Source organism: Saccopteryx bilineata, chromosome 6 (assembly GCF_036850765.1).
Source record: "Saccopteryx bilineata isolate mSacBil1 chromosome 6, mSacBil1_pri_phased_curated, whole genome shotgun sequence".
NCBI lineage: Eukaryota > Metazoa > Chordata > Mammalia > Chiroptera > Emballonuridae > Saccopteryx > Saccopteryx bilineata.
In genome coordinates this window covers 209,685,190-209,700,844 of record NC_089495.1, presented here as the reverse complement: position 1 = coordinate 209,700,844, position 15,655 = coordinate 209,685,190, and the positions used below count along the sequence as shown (strand labels likewise).

General features: G+C 63.5%; 2 protein-coding genes across 2 annotated transcripts; one reads left to right on the top strand and one right to left on the bottom strand.

Annotated features, from left to right (window-relative positions):
• Positions 1-1,190: 1,190 nt before the first annotated feature.
• Positions 1,191-12,965, top strand: CABLES2 (Cdk5 and Abl enzyme substrate 2). Its single transcript, XM_066235185.1, has 10 exons — positions 1,191-1,607; positions 5,241-5,312; positions 5,427-5,519; positions 6,480-6,557; positions 6,894-7,002; positions 8,160-8,325; positions 8,919-9,022; positions 9,388-9,494; positions 10,274-10,478; positions 10,882-12,965. Exons 1-10 carry the CDS (start codon positions 1,234-1,236, stop codon positions 11,020-11,022), a joined length of 1,449 nt encoding a protein of 482 aa, XP_066091282.1. The 5' UTR covers positions 1,191-1,233; the 3' UTR covers positions 11,023-12,965.
• A 117-nt stretch (positions 12,966-13,082) lies between these two features.
• Positions 13,083-14,394, bottom strand: RPS21 (ribosomal protein S21). Its single transcript, XM_066235186.1, has 6 exons — positions 14,266-14,394; positions 14,048-14,110; positions 13,897-13,960; positions 13,663-13,734; positions 13,218-13,273; positions 13,083-13,143 (listed from the first exon to the last, which is right to left on the bottom strand). Exons 2-6 carry the CDS (start codon positions 14,095-14,097, stop codon positions 13,134-13,136), a joined length of 252 nt encoding a protein of 83 aa, XP_066091283.1. The 5' UTR covers positions 14,098-14,110; positions 14,266-14,394; the 3' UTR covers positions 13,083-13,133.
• Between the last annotated feature and the right edge of the window lie 1,261 nt (positions 14,395-15,655).

Below are 15,655 nucleotides of genomic sequence, written 5' to 3'. Positions count from 1 at the left end.
CAGCTTTATTTGATTTGAGTCTCCCCAAATCAAATAAAACAGGACCTGTGTGCTCCATTCACACCCGACTTGCCGGTCTTCGTTGTGAAGGCTCAAGGGCAATGTGGAAGGGCGGAGGGAAAGAGGGTAGGCTGGGCACAGGCCAGCCTGCCTGTGCTGGCAAATAGTCACTAGGAGGGAACATGCCGAGCTGAAAGGTGGGCTAGCACCTGGGGCCATGACTGTTCACCCACCCCACCCCCCACTGCCCCGCCTCCTCCACTCCGACGGGAGCTCTCGAGCCACCAGGCCCGTGTCAGGCAACAGCCAGCACATGCAGAGGAGCTCACTGAGCTACATAAACAAACAGCAAATTGCCTGGCTTCCTGCAGGGGCAGACCAGCACTGGTGATGTCCCCTGCGGGCGCTTCATTCCGACAAAGCCTGAGGTTGAAATAGCTGTCCCCGCTGGAAGAATAAGTAAGCCCACGGGGGTGGGGGGGGGGGGAGCTGCGGGGTTCCAGAGGGCAGCCCCTGAGCTTGAAGCCACGGGCGGGCGCTAAAGTCAGGGGACCCAGGTACAGAAGAGGAACCGGAGGTCCAGGTCACTTGGCGGCTGAGGGCAGGACAGGGCTGCCCAAACCGCCTGCCATTCCAGACGCTTCTCCCCTCAGACCCTCGGTCTCTTGTTCAGTCAACGGGAGAGGTCAGGTGGCACCGCCGGCCATGCATGCTGGGGAGCCTCGAAAGGACAAAGAGATGGCAGTCTGCAAACTGAAGGGCCTCCCACACGGCAGGTGGCCCAGCTTCAGCTCCCGCGCGGGGCACACACCCCGCGAGGAAGTGCGCTGGAGCCTAAGGACGCAGGCTCGACGGAGACTGACCACGGACGCCGCAGCCCAGCAAGAGCCCAGCTTCCGAGCCGGGGGCTCGAGCTGTCGCTCAGCTCCGGGTCAGGCCCTGCAGGGGCGCGGGCGCAGGAGACGCGCTGCTCCCGGTCCCTCCTGGAGCAACACAGAAACCGCCTCTAAGACCCAGGGGAGCCGCCCTCAAACCCCGACCACCACCTCCGAGCCCCGCCCCTTAACACCCCCCGAGCCCTGCGGCCCGCCCACGGTGCCGCGCTGACCAATGGGCGGCCGCGACGGCGACTTATTTGCATGAGGGCGCACCGCGGCCAATGGGCGGCGAGCGTGGGCGCCTGCGCGCGGGCGGCGGCGGCGGCGGCGGGCGGCCCGCGGGCTCAGTCCGAGGATGGCCGCGGCCGCGGCGGGTGGAGCCCCGGGCCCGTCCCCCGGCCCCGGGCCCGCAGCCAGGGCCCCGGCGTCAACGCTGCGGAGGCGCGGGGACTCGCGGCGCCGCCAGGCCGCGCTCTTCTTTCTCAACAACATCTCCCTGGACGGGCGGCCCCCGAACCTGGGCCGGGTCGGCGAGAACCCCCAGCTGCCGCCGCCGCCGCCCTCCGAGGCCCGCGAGCCGCCCGCGCCGCCGCCGCCGCCGCCGCCCCCGGGGCCCGAATCTGCGCCCCCCGCCGCGCCGGGAGCCGCGGGCCGGGCCTCGGCGCCCCAGGCTTTGCTCAGCCCCGCGCCGGCGCCCGCCGGCCTCGGCCTGGACGCGCAGCGCCAGAGGTGAGTGGGCGGGGCCCGGGGCCCGGGGGGCCCCTCGGCCGGGGACGTGGGGAGCAGGGTCCCCCCGGGGGTCCCGTCCGCCCATGACACCGGCTTGGGACGCCGTCAGCCAGGACTTGGGGAGCAAGAGGTGACCCTGATCCCTGCGACCCCCCCAGACGCAGAGCTGGGACGTCCTGGGCTCCGTCAGCCTGAGAGACGTCAGGGCCCGGCGCCTGGGGCTCTCTCTGTCCACCGCTTGGACACGGGCTTTTCTCCGGCCCTGTCCGTCCCGAGACAGAGGGTCATGGCTCCCTTCATCCTGCCAGCCCCTGGGTGGGGGGTAAGGTGCTCTCAGCCTTGTCCATGCCCGTATCGGGGTTCCCGCAGCCTTCATGGGCCCCCAGGTTGCAAAGCCCTGTCAGCTCTGGACACACCCCCTCCTGGGCCACTGTTATCGGTGCCATGGACATCAGACTCCCAAAGGCCCCTCCCTGTCACCCTGCGGACCAGGGGCGACCCTGCACTGTGACATCTAGCCCCAGAGTCTCTGCACCAGGCCACACCGCCATCCCCTGCACCTCCGTTACCTGTCCCTGGTGCCCTGGTACCTCCCCGTTCCCGCTGAGCTCTGCGTCCCTGGCCCTGTCACATCCCAGGTGGGCAGTTACTCCTCTGCCCTGATTCCATCTCTTGGACCCCTCAGCCCATCCCAGAGTAGCCCCTGCCCACAGCCCCCGGGGAGGGGGGTAGATCCAGAGACCCTGCCTCCTTGGTCCCTATCTCTGGACCCTAGGGGACCCCTGCCCACAGCCCCCACCCTGAGGAGTGACATGTTCCTGGGCTCCCAGGCTCCCCTGTTTGGCACAGTCCCTTCTCCAAGACCACTGCTTGGCCTGAGTCTGCAGGACAGAGATGCCAGGCAGGTGGGCGAGGCTGAAGCTGGCCCCGGAGGTATGTGGGAGGGGCTGAGTGAGTGCAGAGCCCTGCAAAGGTGCCAGCCGTCCCCTGGAGTCCAAAGGTGGAGGTCATCCCGGCTGCCCTGAGGCCACCTCCAGCCCCGATCCTCGGGCAGATCAGGGAGATGGGGCTCTCCAAAGGGCCTTTGGGCCGGGAGGCTGCAGCCAGAACACTTTGCACACCTCCTCTCGAGGTGTGAGGACTGGACAGGTCGTGTGTCGTTTTAGGTGTCTGTTCAGCAAACAGTTTGGGCGCCCATGTTGTGGGCTGTACCCTGGAGCTGTGCTGGCAGGAGAGGCACCACTGCCTTTTTCTAAAGAGGGCTGAGCTTGGGGACACGGGGACAGGGACAGGGACAGGGTGGGATGTGGTTAGAGCCGGTGCTGCGGGCCTTCCCGCCACACCCACTGCAGTCCTGCCTCCCTCCACCCTGGCCTCTCCTACTTGGCCTTCACACACCCACACAGATGTCCTTTCTGCCCTCCAGGGCTGCACCTGCCTGTGCAGACTGGTGTCCCTCCTCGGGCTCTGCAGCCAAGCTCAGGCCTTGCCCTTGTGTCTGGGGGTCACTGCCCCTTGCCTGACAGATGGCAGGCCCCCAGGATGGGGACTGTCCGTGTCTCTCTGCTCCCCAGGCCTAGGCGGAGTTGCCACTGAGTGCGGGAAGGTGGCTGCTAGCTACTGGCTTTAGACTTCAAGGGTCTGTTGTTTTTTAGAAATGGAGAGAATTCTGTGGTTCTCTTCCCAGACATGGTGTCACGAGTGCGAGGGTTTGGCCCAGGCTTTGGGAACAGACCCGGGTGGGCTCCTGGCTCCTCCATTCAGAGGCTGTGTGACCTTGATGTTCCTTGAGCAGGTGGCACAGGCTCCCTAAGCCTTTGTCTGCTCCTCCGTGAAATGGACTTGTGTTAAGCACTCCTGCCTGAGGGGCTACTGTGAGCTCCGATGGGTGTCCAGGGCTCAGCAAGGGTGGCAGTGGCTGGGCCAGGTGCATGGAGACCCCGGTGACAACCAGGTTACGCAGGGAGAGTTCACAGCTCGGTCCCCTGCAGGGAGTTTGTGTCTCACACTTAGGGCTCAGATAGAGCAGCTTTTCCTGCTCAATGAATGAGTCATTGGGACCCTTGTACTCCCAGGACTTTTCATTTCAGGGCTTAATATGCACGAGCAGTCTGGGTTCTGGGCTGTTAGCTGGGTCAGTACAGGCTTTCAGGAGCTCCCTGCGCCCCTCCTGCAGCATTATGTCATGATGTGCGCTTCCCCTCCCCTCCCCACCGTTTCTCTCCTCTCCCCTCCCCTCCCTTTCTCTCTTCTCTCTTCTCCCCTCCCCTCCGCTCCCCTCCCCTCACTTCTTCTCTCCTCTCCTCTCCTCTCCTCTTCTCTCTCCTGTGGGGCTGCCTAACAGAGCCCTGCACTGGACAGCTTGCAGCAGCCCAGGGTCTCCTCTGTGGTCTAAGAGGTCTCAAGTCAAGTCAGGGTATGGGCAGAGCCATGCTCCCTCCAGGGGCTCCAGGGGTTCAAAGTCATTGGCACTTGCCCCTGTCAGGTACTGGATATAGAAGACTGGTCACCTCAGTGGGGGCCACCTGGTCTCAGATAATCTGACCCCATGTACAACAGCCCCTTCCCTGGACCCCTCACTCAGTCTAGGTGGTCTTGAGACCTCAGACAGGAGCCCCTCTGTGGCTGGTGTTTCTGCAGTTACAAAGTAAAGGAAGTTTATCGGACACTACAGTGTCTAAACAGTGGTTTCTCCTCCTGGCTCTGAGTGCCCTGCGTTCAGAAAGGGAGCCCTGAGAAACAGTGCAGGAGCCGTTGTGCGGGGGGAGCGGGCTGGGGGCATCTCGGCTCCCCCTCCCCCACTCTGTCCCTCCGTCTCCCCCCTGTGAACTGAGATAATAGTGCTGCCCACCTGGCCGAGCTGTATCTGTGAAACACTCACAAGAAGGGAAGGTAGAAGGAAGTCACATATGAACATCTGTGAAACCAACTGGGCGCAGATTCTCAGCACGGTTGACGGGGACGGCACTGTCCCTGCAGTGAGTGACCCGGAGTTAACTGAAGGAGCGAGCAGTGGCCTGGAGTTAACTGGAGGAGCGAGCTGGGCCGGGGGCTCGGGGGGGACAGGGCGTGTGAGTGCTGCCCGTGCCACAGGGCTAGCCCCCAGCGGCCCCAGGCCTCCAGCCCGTGCCTCCTGGGGACGCTGCTGCCCCAGGTTCTACAAATGAGATCCCAAGCGTGCAGGAACGCCAGGCACCCCTGGGAAATTTACCCGAGGAAATGAGCCTGAGAGGCCTCTCAGGGCTGCTCCCTGGGCCTCTGAGCCCAACCCTGCAGGGCGGGACTCACTACCTCTCCAGGGGTGGTCCGCTCTCCACCGGGCAGCTTCCTCTCCTGGTGCACGTCCTGACGTCCACCTGCACCTCCTCTCAGGGCAGGGCCTGCCGGTCACCCTCCGGGGCCCCTACCCTGGGCTCAGGACTCTGACTGTCTGCTCGACAGGCCACCCCTGCTGCCCCTTCCCTCCTGCAGAGGCCCCGGTGTCCTCCTTCCCTCAGCGCCCCCCCATCCTGGCCGGGATGGCTGCTGCAGCCACGCCCCCTGGCCCGGTTCCTCCCGTCCGTGTCCTGAGTGCCACGGTCCGTGTCCTGAGCCCCGCTGTCCGTGTCCTGAGCACTGTGTGTCCCTTTCCAGAAGGCGAGTCGCCTCCCACCGCTGCTCCCTCGAGCTCCTGGAAGACGCTGTGGGCTGTGCCTCGGCTCAAAGGTAAAGGTCCCGCCTGCCACCGCTGCAGCTCAAGGCCCCGCACACTCCAGCAGCCACTCGCCTTGGGGGCCAGAGAGCGTCTGGAGGGATGGGTGACCTGTTTCTCACCTGCAGGACCAAGCACATACCCGGGTCTCCCAGACACAAGGGCCTGAAGAAGACTCACTTCATCAAGAACATGCGACAGTATGACACCAAGAACAGCAGGTACTGCCCAGCATGGGGCTGCCCCCCCCCACCCAGTATGACACCAAGAACAGCAGGTACTGGCCAGCATGGGGCTGCCCCCCCCACCCCAGTATGACACCAAGAACAGCAGGTACTGGCCAGCATGGGGCTGCCCCCCCCACCCCAGTATGACACCAAGAATAGCAGGTACTGGCCAGCATGGGGCTGCCCCCCCCACCCCAGTATGACACCAAGAATAGCAGGTACTGGCCAGCATGGGGCTGCCCCCCCACCCCAGTATGACACCAAGAACAGCAGGTACCGCCCAGCATGGGGCTGCCCCCCCCCAGTATGACACCAAGAACAGCAGGTACTGGCCAACATGGGGCTGCCCCCCCCCAGTATGACACCAAGAACAGCAGGTACCGCCCAGCATGGGCTGCCCCCCCACCCCAGTATGACACCAAGAACAGCAGGTACTGGCCAGCATGGGGCTGCCCCCCACCCCAGTATGACACCAAGAACAGCAGGTACTGGCCAACATGGGGCTGCCCCCCCCCCCGTGTCCTCCCTGGAACGTGGGGAAAGGCCACCCTTCCTCTGCGTGCATCTGTGCAGGGGCGGCTGGTAGGTCGTTTGGCTCAGGACAAACTGCCTTCTGACACCCTCAGGCCCCCAGCTCTCCAGGTGGCTAAGGAGGGGCTCCCTGCATGGACAGCCCTCTAGGCACATGTCTCTGCCTCGTGTGCCCTCCAGAGCCTGACCCCATGAACTAGAGTCCTGACCTCCAGCCTCCACCTGCCACGTGAGGCCAGGCGAGACCCTTTCTGGGCAGCATGTCACACGCGGGGCCCAGTGAGAGCGGGACAGCCAGACCCACTGGCCCTGGCTTCGGGCCTCCTGGCCTGAGAGTGCCCTGGACGCGGGGGTCACCCGAGTCTGGGTGGGAATCCTCTCCTGGAAACACGTGCTGCCTTTCTGACCCCGCCTTCCCCACAGGATTGTGCTGATCTGCGCCAAGCGGTCCCTGTGTGCGGCCTTCTCGGTCCTGCCGTATGGAGAAGGCCTGCGGGTCAGGTGCGTGGCTGGGGGGGCACGGGCTCGGCCGCCCACAAGGGGGTCAGTCAGCACATCCGCGTCCCCCGAAGCGTCCCAGAAGCACGCCCATGTCCTGTTCTTCGGGTCCAGGGAGGAGGGAGAGTCCTTACAACAGGCGGCCTTCACGTGTCCCTGGTGCCTTTAGAGCTGGTGTTCTTCCGAGGAGAGCGCTGTGCCCTCTGTGCAGCCAGAGGGCTGTGGCACGAGCTCTCATGTCAGGTGGGCGTCGTGGGTACAGGGGTAGGCGCCCCGCTCCCCTGCCCGCTCGAGGGGCAGAGGGAGGGCCCAGCAGCTCTCCTGTGCCCTGTGTTGTAGTGACCTGAGGGTGGACAGCCAGAAGCAGAGACACCCGTCTGGCGGCGTGTCTGGCGCTTCCGAGATGGTCTTTGAGCTGGAAGGTGTGGAGCTGGGAGCAGACGGAAAGGCAAGAGCTGCCGGCAGCACACACAGTCACGGCGGGCGGGCAGACAGGCGGGGGGCGGGCACAGAGTTCAGTGACGACAGCACACACAGTCACGGCGGGCGGGCAGACAGGCAGGGGGCAGGCACAGAGCTCATAGTGACGACAGCACACACGGTCACGGCGGGCGGGCAGACGGGCGGGGGGCGGGCACAGAGTTCAGTGACGACAGCACACACGGTCATGGCGGGCGGGCAGACGGGCGGGGGGCGGGCACAGAGTTCAGTGACGACAGCACACACAGTCACGGCGGGCGGGCAGACGGGCAGGGGGCGGGCACAGAGCTCATAGTGACGACAGCACACACGGTCACGGCGGGCGGGCAGACGGGCGGGGGGCGGGCACAGAGCTCATAGTGACGACAGCACACACGGTCACGACGGGCGGGCAGACGGGCAGGGGGCGGGCACAGAGTTCAGTGACGACAGCACACACGGTCACGGCGGGCGGGCAGACAGGCAGGGGGCGGGCACAGAGCTCATAGTGACGACAGCACACACGGTCACGGCGGGCAGGCAGACAGGCGGTGGGGTGGGCACAGAGCTCATAGTGACGACAGCACATACGGTCACAGTGGGCGGGCGGTGGGGCGGGCACAGAGCTTAGTGACAACAGCACACACGGTCACAGCGGACGGGCACAGAGCTTAGTGACAACAGCACACACGGTCACGGCAGACGGGCACAGAGCTTAATGACAACAGCACACACGGTCATGGCAGACGGGCACAGAGCTTAGTGACAACAGCACACACGGTCACGGCAGGCGGGCAGACGGGCGGGGGGCGGGCACAGAGCTCATGGAGAAAATGGGCATGTGAGGGTGTGCGTCACTTGAGTCTTCTGAAATGCAAGGGGCTAGTGGGAGCCAGCACACGGCCCTGGACGAGTGCCCCTCGGCCCTGGTGGCTGGAGGTCAAGGGCATCAAAGGCAGGGAGACTTCCTGTGCTGCAGATCCAAGGAAGGCTGCCGGGGTGACGTTCTAGAATGTTCTTGTCACTGAGAACACACACGTCCAGTGAGCAGCACAGCTCCGGCCCGAGCGGGCTGCGGAGGGGCGTCTGTGTGGGCTCCCGCAGCAGCAAGGAGAGGAGGACTGAGCCGAGCACGTGCACCTCCAGGTCGTGTCTTATGCCAAGTTCCTGTACCCTACCAACGCGCTGCTGACGCAGAAGACGGACGGCCACGGCCCGACGCCCCAGCCCCGGGCCAGCGTGCCCCGCGCTCCGCCGGCATCACGCCACAAACCCGCTGCTGCCAAGGCAGCGCCCACCGGCGCGGAGCTAGGTACCCTGACCGGGAGCACGGGCACAGGGCGGGCAGCCACCCTGACCAGGAGCATGGGCACAGGGCGGGCAGCCACCCTGACCAGGAGCATGGGCACAGGGCGGGCAGCCACCATGACCAGGAGCACGGGCACAGGGCGGGCAGCCACCCTGACCAGGAGCACGGGCACAGGGCGGGCAGCCACCCTGACCAGGAGCATGGGCACAGGGCCGGCAGCCACACCAGCTGGCCAGTGACCCCAGTGGCAGCAGAACAGTGAGTCACATCTGAGCCACAGCGGTCAGTCTAGACAGAGCCGTGGCCTTTCAGAACAGAAGGGACTCGCGGTGGAGCAGACACCCAGCCAGGCAGTGGTGAGAGGCTCTGTGCAGAAATGGGTCTGGGGGCAGAGGGCAGGGGGCCCATCCTCATCAGGATGTCCTTCTTTCCCTCCTGGTCTGGAGCCCCTTTCAGACCCACTCCTGCTCCTGGATGAGGCCCACAGCCCTGGCTGCTTCCTGGGCACTAGACAGGTTCTGCTGAGCTTGGGTCGGTGAAAACCAAGGACCAGAGCTCGGGGCTCATGGTGGGTCAGTGCTGCCTTCTGCCTGCAGGGAGCGACACCGGGGACTCCCCGGAGTACAACCCCAACCTGCTGGACGACCCGCAGTGGCCCTGCGGCAAGCACAAGCGGGTCCTCATCTTCGCATCCTACATGGTACGTGCACCCCCACTGCTGCCCCTTGGGTGCTGGGGCACAGGACGTAGGCCAGCTGACCAGCACCAGGGCAGGGCCAACATGCCTCCCCCAGGACACCAGCAGCCCTGTGGGGAGGGGTGTGCAGCAGGCCAGAGAGCCAGGCTGGCTGCCCCGCCCTGAGGTCAGCCCTTGCCATCAGCCCACGTGCCCGGCAGCCTGGTCCCACTGAGCACCCACGGCTCTGCTGCCCTCTGTCGTGAGACGTGGCGTTCCCACAGACCTTGTGCTGCTCTGAAGGCGTGGTGCGTTCACATGCACAGGCCAGGCCGGCGTGAAGCTGCCTCGCAGTGGCCCAGCCCACCCTGCTGCCCTCTGTGTTGCAGACCACAGTGATTGAGTACGTGAAGCCCTCTGACCTCAAGAAGGACATGAATGAGACCTTCCGGGAAAAGTTTCCACACGTCAGACTAACGCTGAGCAAAATTAGGAGGTGAGAGAGGGCCAAGGCCGCCCCAGGGACACCCCCAAAACCCACTTCTGTTGTGTGTCATCCTGTGCGGTCCTGTGGCTTCTCTTCCCGTCTCCTGTGGATTCCTGAGCGGGACAGATCCTGTGACCAGGCCACTGACACCGCACACAAGGACCCTCGTGCACACGGCACGTACGCCTCTGCCGGTCAGGCCAGCTCTTTGCTCCTAGCAGCTGCCCACACCCACCACGCCCTCCTCACTGATGTCCGTGGCAGCCCGTGAGGCAGGCCCCGCTGTTCCCCATGCAGCAGATGAGGAGTTCGGGGCTCAGGCAGCTTCCCCAGGGCCCAAAGTGAGCCAGTGCTGGAGCTCTGGCCTGTCACGGCCCCTTGTCATGGCCTGTCGCTGGGTCCTGCCCTGTAGATCCCACCACCACCCCCAGGCCAGCAGCTCCAGGGCTACATGGGTGGTCCCGATACCACCTCAACACCTGTGCACTGTGGTGTCCTTCCCACACAGCCACCTGCACGTCCCTTTGCTGCCATAGGAGAGCAGGGACTCTGTCCTCTGCCGGTAGCCCCTAGAGGACAGTGTGGGCCACCCCTTATGGTTCGGGGGTGCCATGGGTCGCAGCCAAGGGGTGAGTGGAGCCCAAGACCGGCATGCTGCTTGTCCACCAAGCTGTGGGGCCTGGCACTGGAGAAACAGCTGTCCCAGCGGCAAAGGCGCGTCCCTGTGTCACAGAGTGGGTGGTTGGCTCTCTGCCCCTGGAGCCCCTGACTTCCCTGTGAACCCACAGCTTAAAGCGGGAAATGAGGAACCTGTCTGAGGAGTGCAGCCTGGAGCCAGTGACCGTGTCCATGGCCTACGTGTACTTCGAGAAGCTTGTCCTGCAAGGCAAGCTCAACAAGCAGAACCGCAAGCTGTGTGCGGGCGCGTGCGTGCTGCTCGCCGCCAAGATCAGCAGCGACCTCCGCAAGAACGAAGTGAAGCAGCTCATTGATGTGAGTGCGCTTGCCCCGCCCCACCCCGCCCCGCCGCCTCTCAGGCCCCGCCCCTGCCTCCCAGCCCCACCCGGTCCCCTAGGCCCCGCCCCTATCCCTCTCGGCCCCGCCCACCACTTCAGGCCCCGCCCCTGCCTCCCAACCCGACCTCGCTGTCCTCTGGGCCTCGCCCCTCCACCTTCCAGGCCCTAGCTGGCCACCACTGCATTCCAGCCCACCCCCACCCCCACCTCTACCAGAGTCACCCCAGCCAACCCTTGTAAGGCTGGGCACCACTCCTGAGGATGGTGGTCGTTGATCACCGCTTAACCTGGGTGAGGCCTACCGCCACTACCAAACGGGCTGACTTGGATGGGAACCAGAGCAGGGGAGCCCCCTGACCCTTCTCTCTTCTTCATCACAGAAATTAGAAGAAAGGTTTCGATTCAACAGACGGGATCTGATTGGGTTTGAGTTCACAGTGCTTGTGGCCTTGGAGCTTGCCCTCTATCTTCCTGAGAGCCAGGTGTTACCTCATTACAGACGCCTCACGCAGCAGTTCTAGTTGAGGACAGCCCCTGGCACCCACCCGCTTCGTGCCCCCACACTGGTGGGCCCACAGCGCTGTTCCCAGGCAGTGGCCCTCCTGGCTGGGACGCGCTGGCCCTGCCTTCACACGCTTGCTTCCTTGGGGGCCACGGCGTTCATTCCATGGTGCACCACGCCACCACGTCTGAGAAGTGCTGCGTTACTGCGTGAACAGAAGGTGGGCTTGGCTCCCTCGTTTCACATGCCTGAGACTGGTCTGGCATCAGGACCCGTGACCCGTTCAGGTGCTGCTCAACACAGAGGCTGCTGGCGTTAACGTATGGAAGCATTCACCCTGTGTTGGCGTTTCTGATGTGGAAGCAGTGCTGTGGAACACCCTCACACCCATGGCCCGGCTCCCGCCCAGCCCAGCGGTCCACCCCCTGCCCACACTCACAAGCAGAGCTCCAGCACCCGGTGAGGGCAAGGCTCCTGGTGTCTTTTGGTCAGTTTTTACTCTTGGACCCGTCCTCCCAACATCACGTCACTGTGAAGTCCTTATGTCCGAGTGTTGCACAGCCCAACAGGCCTTCCTGCCAACACTGGCCCCCCCATGCAGGGACCGTGCTTTACCTCTCACCAGGAAACCCTGCTGGCCCACAGCACTCTGGACCTTCAGGTCACTGCACTGCTGGCTCTTGATCTTACTAAGCAATAGTGTGACAGAAGAACAACCTGTTTATTGTCATTTGGGAGCGTGTTAGGTCCTTTTCTTCGGGACAAAAGCTGGTTAAAGAGGTGTGCGTAAGTTGTGACCTTCAGCACACTAGATCCTCAAGCTGGGAGGATCACAGCCCAGCACCCAGGGCACCAGCTCCGAGGTCAGCTCAATGCCGGTTTCTTCCCAGGCCGGCTCAGCTGGTGCCCCATTGCACTCCACAGACCCCTGCTGGCGGTGGCTGTCACTCCTGTGCTGGCCTGTGCCAGCATGTCAGCAGAGCCGGTGTTCAGCTTTCCAGATTTGTGTCATCCTTGCACAAATTGTGACGTCCAGCTTTCCAGCATGCTGGCCCACCAAAAACACTGTAAGAACCAAGGACTGGTGAGTCAGCTGGTCTGAAAACTTGCCATGTTGCCTGGGTCCTTCATCTGCTTCCCTGTGCTGCAAACCTGTCCCTGCATCCTCTCCATGTGGACTGCTGCTTTTGCAGAAAGGCCAGTTCCGTCATCACTGCACCCAACCACCAGCAATTCAGCCTAGACCCCAGCAGAGGTGCAGGCCTGCTGCCTATAGGCCTGTTCCTTCTTCCACTCACGTGGGCTAAGGGAGACTGCAGGATGGAGGACCAAACCCACCTCCCAACCTTCATGTGGTGTGCCTCCCTCTCCAGTGTCCCCCTAAACCCAGCATGCATCCAAAGTGGAACAGAGCCTATAAGCTGTTAGGCCCTGGGCAACTTCTGAAAAGCTCCCTGTCCCCTCACCGTAGCATCTCAAGGACATTTCTGTGTTACAAGCACTGTAAGGGACAGACTTTCAAAATACATGTCCTGGTTTACAACTTAGCCTCAAGGGACTTACTCTCTTCGGGAATTTCTATAGCTGTTAGATGAGCTGATAAATACAGTAATTTAAGTTTTGCATATTTATGTAGTAAGATTTAGCTGTTTTCCAATCTCATCTATAACCTTCCCGTCCATGTGTCCTTTTTAGTTATGTCCAGAGCTGCCACTGTGTGGTACTCAAAAATCTCTGCAGCAAAGCAAGTATTTAAGCCAAACCTCAGTCTGAACCCCATTCTCCAGAACACGCCTGCCATCTGAGGGGCGTCCAAGGCCTGGTGCCACCCCCTCAACCCCGGTAGCAGTTGTGGACTTTAAATGTGCAGTAAGCAACTATCTGACCTCAATACCAAGTCACGTGTCACTTGTATTGTTTGTATTTGTGCTTTGAAATAAAATTTGGTTTTGCAACATCTCATACATCATGCCCTTTGCGCTGGCTGGCCCCTCCTGGTCATCCGTTCACAGCCAGTGTCAGCCCTGACCATGCAGCACCCCGAAGAACATGCCTGTCAGCACAGAATGAACCAACACAGAGTTTTCACCATTTATTTATGACAAATTTCTCATCTGTGATGCTCTCCTGTCAGAAGTTCCTAAAGGAAGAACAATATGAAAGCCTCGTCTTGGAAAGGTCCCGGCCTCTGTGCCCAAATACAAGCCCTCTTACTTTGAGACGATGCTGTCGACCTTGGCCAGGCGGAGAATGGAGTCATCTGACTCGCCCTGGGAAAAAGAACATGGGACTATGTGCCCTGCTGCCCCAGCTGGCAGGAGCTCCCCCAGGGACCGCCGAGGGCTAGCAGAGGGCACTCCACGCCTCACTGGACAGGGGATAGCCTTGTAGGTGGGGGGTGGGCGCCTGTGATGACTGGGAAGCTCCAAAGTAAAGGCTGGTCAGAGTATTTTCCAAGGGTGGTCCTGCCTTGGACCTTTAAATACCCTTTTCACCTCCCCCCCAAAACGGGCCGCCGGGCCGCCAGTACAATCCAGTCCCATCAGCTCAAACCTATTGTGCCCACAAGCGGACTCAGGCCTGAGAAAAGGTAGAAGGCGCTGTTCCCCCCCCCCTCAACCAAACACCCCATCAAAGAGCCAAGGCTGGGGACACTCACCATCCTGCGAATAGCCCCGCAGATAGCATAGGTTTTAAACTGGCCGTTGAACCTGCCAGTCACTTTGTCAACCTATTGATGGAGAATGAGAATCACCGGACATACACTCGAGCGCCTTCAGCTTTAAAATCCTGGGGTGTAACCCCACCCCACCCCACCCCGGGCCAGCCCACGACCGGGCTCCCTCCGCTCCGAGGCTTCCTCCCCAGTGCAAACCCTCGCCGCCCGGCTCACCTCGGCCACGTTCATCTGGATGGACGCGTGGTCCTTGGCGCCGATGATGCGGTTGCTGGCGGAGCTGGAGGGGGAGAGCGGGGAGTGGGGTGAGCGGGAGGGATGGGGGCGAGGGGGTGGGGAGGTGAGCACGGGCAGGGGCGGCGCTCACCATTTCCGCGGCACGTACAGGTCCACGAACTCGCCGGCGTCGTTCTGCATGTTGACGGCGCGCCTGCGAGACCCCGCGCGGCGCCGTGAGGACGAGCCGTGTCCGCACGCCCGTCCCCGACCCTGGCCCCCACGCCGCGGCCTCACCCCGACCTCGCGCGCCCGCCCCGGCCCCCGCCCGGAGTCCCCGCAGAGCCCGCACCCGGCCACGCGGCCTACCTGCTGCCACCACCACGAGGGCGTCCACGGAAAGAGAGCGCCGCGTGCCCCGGCAGCTCTATGGGGGGGGGGGCGGGGCCCCGGCGAGTACTTCCGGGTCCCGGCGCGCCGCAGTGAGTCTGCGCAGAGCCCGCCTGCCCGCCCTGGTGCACTTCCGTTTCCGGCCGGCTGACCGGCTGGCTGGCGGGCGGGGCCGGGAGCGGATCTGGGGGTGGTCGGCGGCTGGCGGGTGCCCGCGTCGGGGTTGCGCTGGCCCTGGGGAGCCGGCGGACGGCGCGCACTGGACAGCCCCGAGCTGCTTGGTAGCCCGGAGAAGACAGCGCCTCGGGGGAGTGCTCGTCGGAATGTCCGAGCGCAGACCCTGCCCTGGGAACGGACCCCGCGGAAATAGCCGAGGAGGAACCCTGCTGGGTGCCGTGGGGGTGATGAGAGCAGGCTGTGGACAGAGCCAGGCCCGAGGGCAGGGGCGCAGGGAGGGGGCAGCGGGGCTGGTGCCGGGGTCCTCCCTGGGCCAGCCTCCCGGGAAGCCGAGGCCCCAACGGGCAGGAGCTGGGCCGCACCTGGTGTGACCCGCAGCCCTTGCGCTGCACCGCCCGACCGCTCCCACCACGAGAGCCCCCGTGGTAGAGAGGCGCCTGTGCCGGGCCCCCTTCTGGTGCCAAGACCCCTTAGTAAGAAAATGGAAAGGTCCCCGGCTGCAAAGCTGACATCCCGGAGTCCCTGCCCCAGGCCCCTGGGAGTGTACAGGGCGATCAGCTAAAACACCCGCTGGGGACTTATCTCCCAGATGGAACAAAAGACGCCTTGAGCCTGGGCTTGAGACCATGTACGTGCTGCCGCCCCGATAGGGGGTACCCTAGGCAGGGCCCCGGAAACACCCCTCCTCATCCTCGGCTACCCTCCCCCACCCGCGTCCCCGTTCAGGCTGCCCGAGCAGGTGACAGTGGTCAGTAGCATCAGGTTGGTGTGTGTGGCCCCCTGTCCACTCTCAGCGCCGTCTGGGGGCTCGCCTCACAGACAGGTAGGCGGCGCTCAAATGTGTGCCAGTGTGTCCGCTGCAGACTTCCAGGAGAGGCTCCCTCCTCCTCCCAGATCAGCTGTTTCTGGGTCAGGCAGGGTCAGGTCGGCCCCAGAAAGCATTGTGTGTGGAAGGGAACAGCTCCAAACGCGGAAACTTCCTTCCAGGCCTGGGCGGGGACCCAGGGTGAGCAGTGGGTCAGGGCCAAGGGACAGGCTTCCACCCACGCAGACCCCTGCCACCGGCCCTCCTTTCTCTTGGGAAGAGGGCTGGCTCTGGACAGAGTCCCACCCGAGGGCATTGTGAGGAGGTGGGGACAGTGAGCCACCCACCAAGCAGGTCCTGGGGCTGTTGCCTCTTAATGGTTATTAG